We start from the raw sequence: 15,378 nt of genomic DNA on the forward strand, positions 1-15,378 counted from the left end.
ATGTGGAGCAACTAGTATTTCTCCATCATAATGTGAAGAAATAGTTACTCCTATTTCTGTGTAATGTTAGAGGCCTATGTGTAATTAAATTGTGTTTGTGTAACCTGTTATATAGTGTAAAAATAGTGTGCTTCAGAGAAACTTGATTATAAAAAAAACTTTAAACATGACTGAAATATAAGTAGGTTAATAGGTTCTTACATAGATATTTTTTTAGCCTATTATGTTGGCAATAAGAATTTATAAACCAATTTTTTAGCAGAAATTTTTTACTGGTAGATTATCTCTAAACTCGAACTCGACTCGAAACTCAATTTTTTTAAAAGTGTTCGACTCGAACTTGACTCGAATTCAAAAAGTGGTGTTCGCACATGCCTACTATAAAGGCCTGTAAATTATTTCATGAAGCTTGATTGTATAGTGCAGGTGAAATGTCTTATGAGCTGTCAGTGTGGAGGGAAGGAGCATCAGGGGTAAGCGCAACTGACTGGGAAGTAGGGGACGGGAATGTGTATCAGTGGAGCACGGCCAAAGAGGTTGGGAAATATCTTTGGGCGCGAGGTTTTCTTAGTGTGGTATACCCATTCCAAATTTGTTGACCATGTGTTTTGTGTAGTCTAGTCGACAAAAATTTTGGAACTGATGCCTGCAATACAAATGTTCTTCTATTTTCTGTATTTAACTCCTCTTATTCTGAAAATATCTGCAGCTGCTTGCTATCATAGCACCTCACAGATAAAGTGGGTACAAACAGTATCATCACAATAACTGATGTTTTTAGAACAGTTCATATGTAACCGGGCCATGCCGAGTCTGCACTACGGTGCTCAACTTGCAAGATGCTTGACCAACACTAAACTTAACATGGAACTCACAGAACTAAAGATGCAGAACATTACCTGCTATTATCACTCTTGCTATTTTCCCTGAATATTTGTTAGGCACCACACCAGCCAAACACTCGATAAGCAAGTTGATAGAAAATGTACTGTCTTCATCGACTACGCCAAGTCCGCTGACCAGTACAACAAACCTGAAAACAAAATTATTAAACTTTAAAATATATATATATATATATATATATATATATATATATATATATATATATGTTATATCTTTGACAGCTCTGTGTATATTAACCATAGCACCTAAGGTACAAAATACAAATTAATGCATTTCACGTTTTCTTTTTATTATTATTAAAGTTTTAAACACCGAACACTGAAAAAGTACTCACAAAAGCCAATTACAAAAAACTTTTCCATGCTTTGCAACAAAGTTCCCTCTTTGCAACGCAAGTATGTAACACCTTGCTGAGGCTCATTGGAAGTCTGTACATTTGTACAAACAAGGCTTGGAAGCGGCGTGTAGGCTGGACAATATAAGAAAGTGTTCTCATTGTTTCCCTTCCTAACACACTTTTATTAGCTTCACTTGTAACGAACTATGTAATCAAATATTGTAAGTCGATTTTAACCTACTTCTAATCGTTATATCAATATGAAAGTTTGCAAGTATATGTATTCCAGATGACAATACAATAATTTTATGACTTTGACCCGAAGAGAGAAGTTGGGAGGGGGGAGGAATAGGGTCAAAAAACCACTTTCGTGCTATGGGCAATAACTATGCTTTTTGTATATCCATGAGACCAGGCCATGGTGGGAAATTTGCCCAAAGTCGACTGCCCCCATCAAGGAGAAGGGGGAGGGATCAAAACAAAAAACTTTCAAAAATTTCAATAATGGATTCTCTTTCGATTTGAAGTGTTTCCGCGCCATTCGGGGCCCTCAACATCCCCCTCAGGGAAGAGGTCATTTGCAGGTAGGCAACTGAAAAATATAAAAAGTACACATAAAAGTTTTTAGTTTGTCTGAGGTTTAATATGGGTGATCCCCTCTGGGTGATGAGCCAAAAGAACGACAAGCAGTACTTTTACATTAGTTAAATTTTGTTTAGTTTTTCTTTTAAGATATGACAATTAATGGAGAACATGACATAAAAAAACGACGGCCGGCCATTGCCCTGTTTAACATTAGCCAACTAGACCTCACTGAAAAAGGTTCTTGGCAATTTTCCTGACCTTCTGGTAACACTGAGTCCACTCACTTGCGGTGATAGTGAGCAAGAAGGAAGTTCGAATTTTGGCAAAACATCCTTGTACGGACTTATCTCCTTGCCAGTGATGCCGGGATGAAACTCATAACACAGTGACGGGGGCCCAGAAAACGAAGCCTGCAGACCTCCGGTTCAAGACGGAACAAAAGCTTGGCAGTCCCGTCAGGAGATGTGGGTCCAGAGTACCATTGAACCGGAGTTGGCCAAAGTTGGGGTTGACGTCAAACACACACAAATGCCGTGGGTAGTGCAGAAATTTTAAAACTATTGTGGCTTTGGGGAAACCACAACCACGATTGACAAACTTGTAGAAAAATAAGTAACTTACACAGTCCATGCTGGACGAAAAAAACCAGACAGAAAACAAAAAAGGAGGAAAACAGTCCCCTCCCACACGACTACACAGAGAGATGACAGACTTCTGACAAAACTTCTTCACGGAGAGAACTCAGGAACGGGAAGAAGAAGCGAATGTTAGAGGAGGGGGGGGGGGGGTTGCTTGCAATGTTAAAGAGAGCACTTTGCGTTCAAAAAAAAGGCGGATTCTAAGGCCGAAAGTAGGAGAATTAGTGGCCACGGCCTGGAAAATAGCGCAGCATGGCTAACCTGTGAACTAACGGAGCCTCAAACATATAGTTGCCAGAAGTGCAGGTAGGTGGCGCCCAAAACTGAAGTAGGCAATTGGCAGAGAAAGGGAGCCCATGAGATGGTCTGAAGAAGAAGAGGGGGACAAGAATGGTAGAACATAACTAGTGGCAAAATCAGGAACTACCAGGGTCTTTAGTTTAGTTACTATTGAGTCCTACAGATGGCACACAAACAGCAGCAAAAAAAAAGGGGGGGTGGGGGGGTGGGAAAGGGCTTGGGGACTCCAGGCATGGCACGGAACTGTGTATATTTTAGCAGACAAATAAGTTATGAAAATGTTACGATATTGTATTATTATAATTCTTACCTGTCTTAGCACCAGTGTTGGTTAATTGAAACCACAATGGTTTAAATCAACCATGGTTTTATCAAATGTGTTTTTTTATTTAAATGAATTTTTTAATAGAATATCTTAATAAATTTTAATGAAAGGTCTAATTCCACTCTAATAACAATATATTGCTCATTAATGTTTATTGTGATATGGGAACAAATAATTATAAACTAATCAAGATATTATCATTTAAATTATTTTAATAAGTTGTAAATTATACCCAGCTAAATACAACTCTATAATTTATTAAATTAATTAGTAAATTGTAATCAAAAGCATTAAAAAAAAGTACATAAATTTATTATTTTTAAAAAAATTCCTATTTTGTGAGAATCTTAAGACTGTACTGTAAATCCATTTTCTGTGGGAAACACCCATTCAATGGAGAATCCTCCTCTTGTGGGGAAATAACCTTTCTGTGGTTGAGTCCCAGTCAGATGTGGAGATTTGCTGGACTTCCATTCTTTGATGTTATAACTTTTATGGTTCAACATTAATGGCAGAAAGTAGAATGTTTATGGCTTTCATTTGAACATGCTGAGATCCAAAATAACTAATGTAATAAAAATACCTGATTAAACCAAAAACCTTGTTTCTACAAAAAAAAAATTTTTTTTTTTTTTTAAAAACTGTCTTTTTTTTTCCAATCCTGCTTAGCACTATTGTTTTGCGAAATGTTCAGTAAATGAGGGTCATAAATATAATGGGTGGCACAGAATGTCAAAATAAGCAATATTTGTTAAGGAACAATGTCCAGAAAAGCAACCCTGCAATGTTACAGGCGTGAAAATAGCAGCGTACAACTGAATTTCACGCATATCAGGACATGACTACAGGCTGAGTGGACTCCTGATTACCACAGCGACATTTAACTTACAAACGCTCCAAAGGAAACTGGCGATAAGCCGAGAGCAGATGTCTAGTGTTAGCCAAACGCACTAGCAACAAGCATTATGATCTACATAACATGGTATTGAAACTACCAGTTTCAAGTAGTTGCTGGTTTAACAGTACTAAGGTCTTCCAATTCGGTACACATCTGTTGTGACAGTGCCCTTGGTACACTCTGCTCCTGTTGTAATTCCTCTCGACTCCCCGTACACCAACAACATATCGGCCATCTCTGTAAAGTATCCAGTGCTACTGCAGTTTGTCGAATATGTAATTGCAACATCCTACTTATAAGCCAAAACAGTATTAATTACAAAAAGCTAAATATGTAAAAGCACCACAACCAAACAGTGCTAGTACTGCTAATTAGGTGTCTGCAAGTACTTGAAAAATATTCTATATTGGTGAATAACTTGGTTTTCGATATTCATGAATAATTTGATACGTGATTCCACATTTCAAACTGCATGTGTATGGACTCGGTTACAAAAAAAATTTATTGAAAAACTAAAATGTATGAGGCTAAAAAGATGATTGAGAAATTTACATTTGTATTCTGCAACATTCACTATTTTTATATGGAACAAATTAGTGATTATGATTTCAAATTATAAAGAATACTCTATTTTATGTACATAATCAGTTGTACAAACAAAACTTTTTTTTAAACTGAAAATTTTACTGTATGCCGGGTTTTTTTCCCCTATCACTTACACCTCTGTTGATGTTTACTGTATTTTGAAAAAAATTTTCTTAGACTCCAGTGTGAAGTTAAAAAAAAATTCTTTGTATGTTAAAATTTGATTTTAAAAATTCCCTATATTCGTTAATATTGTGATAGTTGATTCAAAATTTGATTTGAATTTAAAAAAAAAATAGAATTTGCAGAAGCCTACTGCTAATGTGTTTGACTAACTCTAAAACGTCTTGAGTCTGGCTCGTTCCCTACTTCTCGTGGAGCGTTCAAACCTCACTGTGGTGCGATCACGCCTCCTTTCAGCCAATGGAGTAGTCCCCTGATGAATGTGAATCTCAAATTTGCATCTGTAACTTTACAGGGTTGCTTTTCCACATATACGTTCCTTCACGAAAGTGGCTTGTTTTAAATTTTTCTGCTACCCAATAAATTTATACAATGCAGCATTATTATATTTTAAAAATTTTTAATCATATGAAAAAATAGAATAAAAACTGCATTTTATGAGTGTTGAATAAGTGACGGAAAAAGTTAATAGAGCAGAATATCATGCATCCAACAGCAGACCTGTCGCCTTCGAAGTCCAACTGCCTGGGACTCCCGCAGGCTGCCGGACCGGCCCAGCAGAAATCTTCGACCTGGAACTTGCCGGAGCTGTCCGGCGTCCCCAGCACGGCACACACCACGCCCGTCACCGCCTCGTGGACGTTGAACTCTCCAATCAGCTGGATGCGCTGGAGCTCGTCTTCCAGAATCAACTTGTCGCTGTCGTCCACAAAGTTTGTCCTCGCGGGTTGGGGCAACAGGTTGTGCTGAACACACAAGAGCACAGTCATTAGAGGTGAAGATTTATCACAAATATTTTGACGTGCCAACGTCTAATAAATCGATGAACGCCGGCGGCACGCACGAAAAAGGATGACTCAATGTCCCGTTACGCTCAATGTACACTTGCGCCTCATATATCTCTCTTCCACTCGATTGGAACAACCATCGATTTGACTTTTTCGAGACACATTAAACTTGAAACACTCCCATTTGTTTCCTACTTTTCCTATCATCATCCTATCCTTAACAGAATAACACAGATTGGAAGAAGTTAAATAGCAAACATGTATAAAAGTTATAGTTGAAATAATCTATTCATTAAAGTAATAAACATATTTGAATTAATGAGTGCAAATAAAAGTAAATTTATCTATAAAATTGTATATTTCATTTCACTCCTTCTTTGTATCCATACAAAATAGTGATAATTCAATAAAAATGATACAATTTTATTCATAAAAGTATGCAATCATTTCATCAATGTTTTGTTATGACGTCACGTTAAACTATCGTCCGTAAACCAACTTTACAGACAACCAATTTTTTTTAGAGTTCAATACACTTTCAAGGTGTCGACACAAATCTGAAATAAAATTTCCCTGGCAATTTTTTCCAAAAGAATTAATATAGTTTACAATTATATGGGTGAAAATAAAAACCTATCACCATCTTCATAGCTACCTACCATATTTCTCTCTCGACTTGATATTTTTCTTGAAAATCCAAACAGAGAACCATGTATACAGATTTTACAGTGTGTATAACTATGCAATAAAATACAATAAAAAAAATATGCTTTCATTTGAGTGATGGCAGACTAGAACATAATCCCTTAAAATTATTAACAACGATTTCAATGACTTTTCCAGGATTTCACGTTTAAATTCCCTGACTTCCCAGGACAGCCTGACTTTATCCATATTTGCAACATGTATTTTCTTATTGGCGAAAAAAAAAACTAGTACCACACTCAACTCAGCCAATGAGAAAACATATACTGCAATACAGAATTTCTGTGATTTGCCTTAAAACAACAACACTATGTATAAAAATATTTCTTCTAGTCATAAGAGTAAGAAGAAGTAACAGGATATAACAGATTTTTTTGCAGCAAAATAGTTTTGTCATTAACTATCAAATCTACACTTAATGTAGGCTTGCTAATAATCACTAGCCAACCAAATTAAACTTTCTTTCTGTAACATTGATGAAAACCGTTCATCTTTATGTTTTCATGGGTGCTTCACTCATGTTATTGTTCGTTTTTTGTGATTTTAACGTCACCTGTCCACAAATATAGCAAAAATTATCAGCAGAGTTTACACATTTGCAAGACATTTTGCATCACACACAAATTAAACTGAAATAAATCACTATTATGGCACTGTTGTATCAAGTCTTTTCGGTAAATGCAAAGAACACAACCGGTACGAACGGACACTGTATTGAAACTGTGCCTCAATGTATGAAGGTCACCTGCCCCCACACACTCCGCCCCTCCATTCCTCTCCCATTTTCCCCTTCCCCACTCACGCTAAAAATAGACTACACTGAACGATACCCCCCTTCATTTTTCGGAAGGGGATAACGTCGAGTTGTATACTATCCCCAAAATTTTGAAGGCAATATTGGGAAGGCTCAAAGTAAATGCTTATCATTAACTGACAGCCCCCCCCCCCCCCCCCTCATATATTGAAAACTAGAGCTAATAGGGGATTGACAGTCATTTTCGTGATCAACGTGGTCGATTTCGTACAGAACAACTCACGTTCTTGTTACATTTTCACTGTGATTGGTAATGTCACACAAGATTAAATTTTGAAAAAAACATCAGAAATGTTAGCATTACAAGAAATAAATATGTATTAGCATTGTTCAAAAGGAAAACAAAATGTAAGGTTATAAATCATGGTGACCACCCAAAATTAAAATTAAGTTTCCTTGACCAAAATTTCTATTTTTCCTTATTATATATAAATAATTTACTTATTTTGCGATTTTCTAAAAAAAAATAACAAAAATACATCCTCCACCATTCGCAAATCTGGCCTAGAATTGTATAACAAAAGTGACAATTAAAACATGCAATTTTATAGTGTGTATTACTATGCACAAACTCCACCTAAAAAAGAATTTCTGTGTTCGGGTGATGACAAACCGGAGCATGAAATTTTCCCTTAAAATTACTACCACTGGAAAATTTCCATGACTTTTAGAGGTTTTAAAGTAAATTACCTAACTTTTCCTGACCAATTCCAACTTCCCTGACTTTCCAGAATGTGGACATCCAGCAAATTGTATAATTTGGCAAATTTAATGCATACTCAAAGTCTTTAGTGGACAGCAAACCACTTGGGCTACAGATTTATTGCAACCAACTTCAGCCACTGGAACTGTACACGTAACCCTTACGTGTTCTGATGAATATGTACAGAAGCTTAACCATAAAGCTCCATGAAACTCAAAACCCATTACCATCGTTGTACCACCAGGATATCTTTTTTTTTAAAATATAATAATAATAATAATAATAATAATAATAATAATAATAATAATAATAAGCCAGTTTTTAGACTAAGGTATTAAATGCTTAACTATTCTCTGATAAATTCACACATGCTTGGATATATTTTGCAGATATATTAGAATAGGAAATAAACATGATGATCACACTAATAGAAAAGTCAAAAATGTCCTTAAACATAATACTGCAATATACAAAATAATAATGTAATGGTCATTCTGATGTCCTAGAAAGCACTTTCAAAAAAAAAATTTTAATACTAAATATAAATCAATCCAAAAAAAGTTACCATTCAAACTCTACTACTGTTTCTAAATCATAAAAATTCTATTTTTACATAAGCCGGACATCCCCAAATTCCAATTATTTTTGGAAACTTATTAAACTAATTTTTGGATTGTGAAAACACAATATACACTGCACATGATAAAAACTAAATTACAAATTAAGTTTGGTAAGCAAATTAACAATCCCTTGTGGCCTACAATCGTTTCCTACTGCATTCCCATGCCAAATGCTTCCTGAATGATTTTCTGGACCGTATCAGATCCTTAAAAAACTGATTGTCTTGGTCATTAGCTATGGAGGTCGAGTAGATTCATCACACGTCTCAGTATTTTTTTTTTTTTTACTTCTGAAAGAATTTTGTTTTCTATTTAGTGATGTGTGGCGAAAGTAAACCTAAACAGTATCGTAGAATATTTGGGCATTTGAAATGGAACTCTCTTGGAGTGAGTGAAAAAAACATGAAAAACACAATTTCTGGCCAAACTAATTTTAATGTTGACGTCGTACCTCCTCTTTATTTAACAAAAACCCGGGTCACAGCCCTGTCCGCAGCACAATATTCCAGCCATGGCCCTGGTAGTGCCACCACTCGTCACCAGATGGCAGTTGTAAATATAAAGAGACAATGTATTATAGTTATGTTATATATGTTATTAATGTAAATATTTATGAAGATTATTAAGGGTGTATTGCAAGTATGTGTTGTGGAATTGTAAATAATATTGTAAAAGCAAAAGATCCAAAGGGATAGGAATATGTAAAATTGTAACACAAATTATTGTAGAAGAAACGTGTATAAATTGTGCGGGCTAACAAGCCTAGACAGCTCTCCTCTTCCAGCCAATCTGGGAGAAGAAATACCATTGTAAGCTCTCCTCTCCCAGCCAATCTGAGAGAATAAACATCAATACAAGTAATTGTGGAATTATTGGAATACCTCTCTCTCCTTCTCCTCCTCAGCTAGTGACTCTTAGTGAAACCGAGGGCTTCCTTCTCTCTCTCTCATCCTACCTCTCTCTGCCTACCCATCCGCTAGCGACTCTTTGAGAGACCGCGGGCATCCCTCTCTCCCACTACCAACCTTTCCGCTAGCGACTCTTTGTGAGACCGCGGGCATTCCTCTGCTAGCGACTCTTCGTGAGATCGCGGGCATCCCTCTCTCCCACTACCAACCTTTCCGCTAGCGACTCTTTGTGAGACCGCGGGCATTCCTCCGCTAGCGACTCTTCGTGAGACCGCGGGCATCCCTCTCTCCCACTACCAACCTTTCCGCTAGCGACTCTTTGGGAGACCGCGGGCATTCCTCTGCTAGCGACTCTTCGTGAGATCGCGGGCATCCCTCTCTCCCACTACCAACCTTTCCGCTAGCGACTCTTTGTGAGACCGCGGGCATTCCTCCGCTAGCGACTCTTCGTGAGACCGCGGGCATCCCTCTCTCCCACTACCAACCTTTCCGCTAGCGACTCTTTGGGAGACCGCGGGCATTCCTCTGCTAGCGACTCTTTCAGAGACCGCGGGCATCCCTCTCTCCCACTACCAACCTTTCCGCTAGCGACTCTTTGTGAGACCGCGGGCATTCCTCCGCTAGCGACTCTTCGTGAGACCGCGGGCATCCCTCTCTCCCACTACCAACCTTTCCGCTAGCGACTCTTTGTGAGACCGCGGGCATTCCTCTGCTAGCGACTCTTCGTGAGATCGCGGGCATCCCTCTCTCCCACTACCAACCTTTCCGCTAGCGACTCTTTGTGAGACCGCGGGCATTCCTCCGCTAGCGACTCTTCGTGAGACCGCGGGCATCCCTCTCTCCCACTACCAACCTTTCCGCTAGCGACTCTTTGGGAGACCGCGGGCATTCCTCTGCTAGCGACTCTTCGTGAGATCGCGGGCATCCCTCTCTCCCACTACCAACCTTTCCGCTAGCGACTCTTTGTGAGACCGCGGGCATTCCTCCGCTAGCGACTCTTCGTGAGACCGCGGGCATCCCTCTCTCCCACTACCAACCTTTCCGCTAGCGACTCTTTGGGAGACCGCGGGCATTCCTCTGCTAGCGACTCTTTCAGAGACCGCGGGCATCCCTCTCTCCCACTACCAACCTTTCCGCTAGCGACTCTTTGTGAGACCGCGGGCATTCCTCTGCTAGCGACTCTTCGTGAGACCGCGGGCATCCCTCTCTCCCACTACCAACCTTTCCGCTAGCGACTCTTTGTGAGACCGCGGGCATTCCTCTCTCCTGCTCCCAGACTTTCTGCTAGCGACTCCTTGTGAGACCGCGGGCACCTTCCTTGTCAGCACGTCCTCGGTCAGCTGCACTGGGCCGAACGGTCCACTCCCGCCTCAGACTGTGAGGCTGCTCTACCCAAGAGCTGGCGCCGGGCAAACACCACGACTACCAAACGACCGAGAGACGTCCACCCCGTCTCCACATCTTCATCAGAGACGAGGCCGCGACAATGTCCTCGTCATTAGGTGGTATGGTAGTGAATAGTCTCGCCACATGTCTTCCACCAAGGCGGTACCAATTTAGAACCCGGCTGGGTCAAACATAGATTTTTAACAGGTGGAAAATGTTACTAAGTTTGTGTAGATCAGTGTGTTTTCCCATAGCACATTTTTGTCACTGCTTCGCCCATATGATTCACCTCTCATTGTCAATATTACCTACTGGTCTTTTTTTTTTCAAAGTCAGAAAAGTACCGACACATAATTCTTGTTTAACACATGACAGCAAAAAAAAATATACTACCTATGCCTATATATGCCATACTCAAGTTCACCTATACATAAAATAAAGACCATTACTAATGAAGAAAGGACCAAGAAATACAAATGAAAAAAATAAAAAAAACATTATATGAACCACTATGTGTCATGATGGCTTTCTTTATAAACATAACACCTTAAACAAACACAAAATGTTTATTATGTATAAGTTTTGTAATTAGTATGGTGTCTTCTACTCTTAAATAAAACCGCCATGTGGTTGAAAACTAAAATTTTTTTTTTCTTTAATTTGTTGCATTAAATGAGCAAGTACTGGAAATGAGTGGCAAATATTCGTACAAATGAATTTAAAAAAAGTAGTTAGCTGCCAAGTTCTTAGCATTCTGCAAACTCCTCAGCTACCGTCAGTAGCACGACAGCGTACGCCTGATTGGGAATGGATGGACACTGCACTATATTTCTGCTTGTACCCACCTCTTCGCTGATTTCCTTCAGTATGCTCGGCTTCAGTTCTTGGTGTTTGAAAAGTGTCCCGATCACGACACATTTCAACTGCTCTTCGTCTTTCATTTCCGCCAACCTAAGAACACAAACATCTTTACCTGAAACAGAGGAGAAGACAAATCTATTACGTAAAACTTATAATTTTATACCGTTATGTAATAATATGTTACACACAGTCTGAGTGGTGACGGTGTGGAACAAACAAAGTAGCTGATCACAGGAATTATAAAGAATAAAAAAAAAATTGTTATAGTATCAATATGAGAGTAATCACAAAATACATGGAAATTTTATAACGCACTTAAACACATCAATGTGAAGCACAAGCATCACAGCATTGACCTGCGATGGCAGAGCACACACGACTCTGTAATGCAGCATGTGCAGTTCACACATTGCAGCGTAATGCATTGTGTTACCAACAGTAGTGCGTTTGAATATCTACAGTGAAGGCTGGTAACATTCAAATAACGTCAGTCATCAGCTCCTCCATTTTTTCCACTTCCTCGCCACTCACCTTTTATATTATATTATTACAAATATTGCATGACTAACAGCAGTACTAGTAATACCATACTGGAATCAAACCATACTGGAATCAAACCATACTGGAATCAAACAGTCATTCATCCAAATTAATTATAACCTCATTTTTTTAAATCAATTACTTTCTCAGACACGACACAATAGACAGACACGACAAGTACTTTAGTATCAGTTTAGAATTCACCTGGAACAACACCACGGCCAATGTACGCAGAACCCGATCGCAGATGACGGTCACTTGGGCGGAGCTTGTGAAAGGGGAGGGAGCGGCAGGACAAATGAGAGATAAAGAAGGGCAAGAATGTAGGGGTGGAAGCACAGGGGAAGGCGTTAAAGGAGAGGCGCAGAGCGAAATTGTTACGAGTCGTTTTGTTTTTGTCCCATATCAAAGTACGCTCAGTGCGCAGTGCGTGCTTCTTGCGAAGACTGAAGACTCAGATTACGAAAGGTGTGGAAAGAGAACACCGATACCTTTTTACGACTACGAAGAATGTAGAATGAGAAAACTGATACCTTTTTACGAAGAACGTGGAAAGAGAAAACTGATACCTTTTTTACGCTGGTGATGACGGCACAGAGGATGTGTAACCTGTAACGAGAATGCTGATACCTTGTTGCTTCCTGGGACCGCTACTGCTGTAGCTGATACAGAAGTATCAGAAACTAGCAACCAGTACATTACAGTATCAGTAACTGGTTGGAACTGATACCGAAAATTGCTGTAATAACCCACCTCTACACTGCACTGTGGTTACGCCTCCCTGGAGGTCTTGTGTGAAGCGGCCCTCAGAGTCACATTCATAGGAACACATGTAACACACTAGTAGTGTTTGCTCACTATGCTCGTGTCTCAAATGTGAATTTTGTGTGCGTAGCAAACCATAACCATGAATTAAGAAGAATTTTAAAGATGGACACGCTGATAATGGACATGGATGACAATGTAATTGAAACACAACTCAACCTGCAAATTGTCAGTTATAGTTTTTAGTTTTTGCTATTATGAATTATATTTAACATGTTCTATGTATCAATATGGAAGGTTATTGTCCAAAAAATAAGCAAACAATAATCCAAATGTGTAACTATTTTAATTCCTGACTTTTTTTAATAATATTTAAATGCAATAAGTTAAACACATTTATTTACTATTTTACTGGTTGGATAGGTTATCCATAATAAAAATACTGTAAAAATGAGAATGGTTGGCTAAGTTCGATATAATTCTAACTGGTGATTCCTAACCAACTCGGTATGCTGGCATTTATATGGCCTAAATTAGGTGTCACCATTGTAAAACTATCGGGATTATTCTATTTTTCGATACCATAACAATACTTATGACGTCACCAAGATGGCGTCGCATATGTCATTACCACCCATACATTCTTTAAAGACAAGCGCAGGAATATGGGGTTTTTGGGCAGGAACTATAAACACACAAATTTTCAGGCATATCATGTTTATAATAATTTAATTTTTCTGTATCGTAAAATAGAATAGTGGTAGGACTGTATTCTACTATACAATCCGATAACATTATTTTGAAACTGTTCATTTTCAAAAATTTCAACACCAGTATCTGAAACTAGAAACGCAGCTTTTCTGTCAGATTAATTTCCGAAGATACCTCGAACACTTGATACGTCTCCAAATTTATCCCGAAAAGACAGTTTTCTGTTCTGATGCTGGTATAGTAAGTTAGGCTATAAACTATTATTTTTCACAAACTATTTTTAATTAAGAAACCATCCCTTTAGGGTAAATTCATTGATGTGTGTAGTGTGTGAAAACCATGTTTTCCAGTTTTTTATTTCCGTTATAAAAAGACGCTCTGTCCGAGTATTTCACAATAGTAAAGGTAAATATGTAGTGTACGGATTATCGTCAAAAATTTTTTTAAAAATCTGAAATAACTTTCATTATATGCTCTCTTAAGTCCTCCTTTTAATACAGCCTGCGGAGATAATAAATTCCAATTACTTTTGGAGATATCGCCGTTCTTATTTTGCAATACAAGACCTATGTAATCATTCGACCTATGCCATTTTATATTTTGCCGTGTGTGCGTGAATGCATCACCTAAAACTCCACACGGGTAAACTAGAATTATCTGCAACTACTTGAATCCACACGTTATTGTAACCATCTCACATCAACATTGCCACCTCAATTATACCAACACATTAAAATCCTACATGTTTCTAATCTCATTTTGCTACAAGTATGAAGTAATTTATTCCTCCTACATCCAGGTATTGCATAATAGACTTGACCCAAACTATCTAGGTAGGTACCTAGTTACAAATAATTTAAAACAAAGACGAACTACGTACCCCATTTTTGTTGAACCCTTTTCAAGCACGTTTCCCTCATCTTCTCCAAACGAACAGCATAAATGTGGTAGAATTGTTTAGAAAAGTCCTCTTTCTGGTACAATTTAAATTTCTCTGATAAATTAGAATAACTGCAACGGAAACCTTCCGAAGCACTTTTGTCTACAGACGCGGCATATTCTGCGCGTCTATGAGCTAGCTTTTCTTCCAAATCCTTAAAATCTTTCCTTTCCATTGCACACACTCTGTCCAGTAACCTAGATAACAATCTTCAACTACGATCACCGAAAATAAAAATCACACATAACTATCAACAACAAACATCAAAAGTAACCACCAAGACCATTTAAACATAATCTTCAACGAGACATAATAGATAATAACATCACGCAACCAAAATCCAAACAAAAAACATCAAAACAACCGTGTATCGTGGTCTTCGCGCGCAAAATAACATTTTTCGTGTTAGCCAACATGACAATAAAAAATTGTTTCTTACAGTGTAAACATTTCCATTAAAAATATATGTTCAAAACGGAAATTACAGAAATCTAGAAAATAAACGTGCTTATAATATTTTTTACAATGTACATAATTTTGAATGAACTCATAATTTATATAGGATTTCTGCGATGCCAATTATATATATTGCAATCATAAAAGTAAAATTTCCAGAATATGATTAGCTGAAAATAACTTTGGTTTTTTCCGTATGCTCCTAGTTCTTACTGAATCATCATTCTGACTAGCAATTGTTTGCCCATCATTATCATTTGAGACAATTATAAAACGTCTCCAATCAATTTGTGTTAATGTGGTACTGCCCTGTACAGTAAACTGAAGTCGTACCGACCATGGCCGTTAAGCCCGTGCTCCGCACCGCCAGTACCCTATCCCGTTATCGGAGCGCGCTCCTTTGCCCAGCCGGAATGAGTCAAGCGAG

The 15,378-nt window shown here is 38.2% G+C and overlaps 1 protein-coding gene across 1 annotated transcript in view; it reads right to left on the reverse strand.

Annotated features, from left to right (window-relative positions):
* Positions 1 to 14,903, reverse strand: part of LOC134538396 (DNA polymerase delta subunit 2) — a 28,035-nt gene extending 13,132 nt beyond the window's left edge. Inside the window, exons 1-4 of the mRNA XM_063379690.1 lie at positions 14,436 to 14,903; positions 11,524 to 11,651; positions 5,256 to 5,500; positions 900 to 1,033 (exon numbers count right to left, since the gene is read on the reverse strand). Coding sequence (XP_063235760.1) covers positions 900 to 1,033; positions 5,256 to 5,500; positions 11,524 to 11,651; positions 14,436 to 14,670 — 742 coding nt within the window. The 5' untranslated portion in view covers positions 14,671 to 14,903. The remainder of the gene's footprint in view (positions 1 to 899; positions 1,034 to 5,255; positions 5,501 to 11,523; positions 11,652 to 14,435) is intronic.
* Positions 14,904 to 15,378: the final 475 nt, after the last annotated feature.

The sequence above is a fragment of the Bacillus rossius genome, chromosome 13, assembly GCF_032445375.1.
Source record: "Bacillus rossius redtenbacheri isolate Brsri chromosome 13, Brsri_v3, whole genome shotgun sequence".
NCBI lineage: Eukaryota > Metazoa > Arthropoda > Insecta > Phasmatodea > Bacillidae > Bacillus > Bacillus rossius.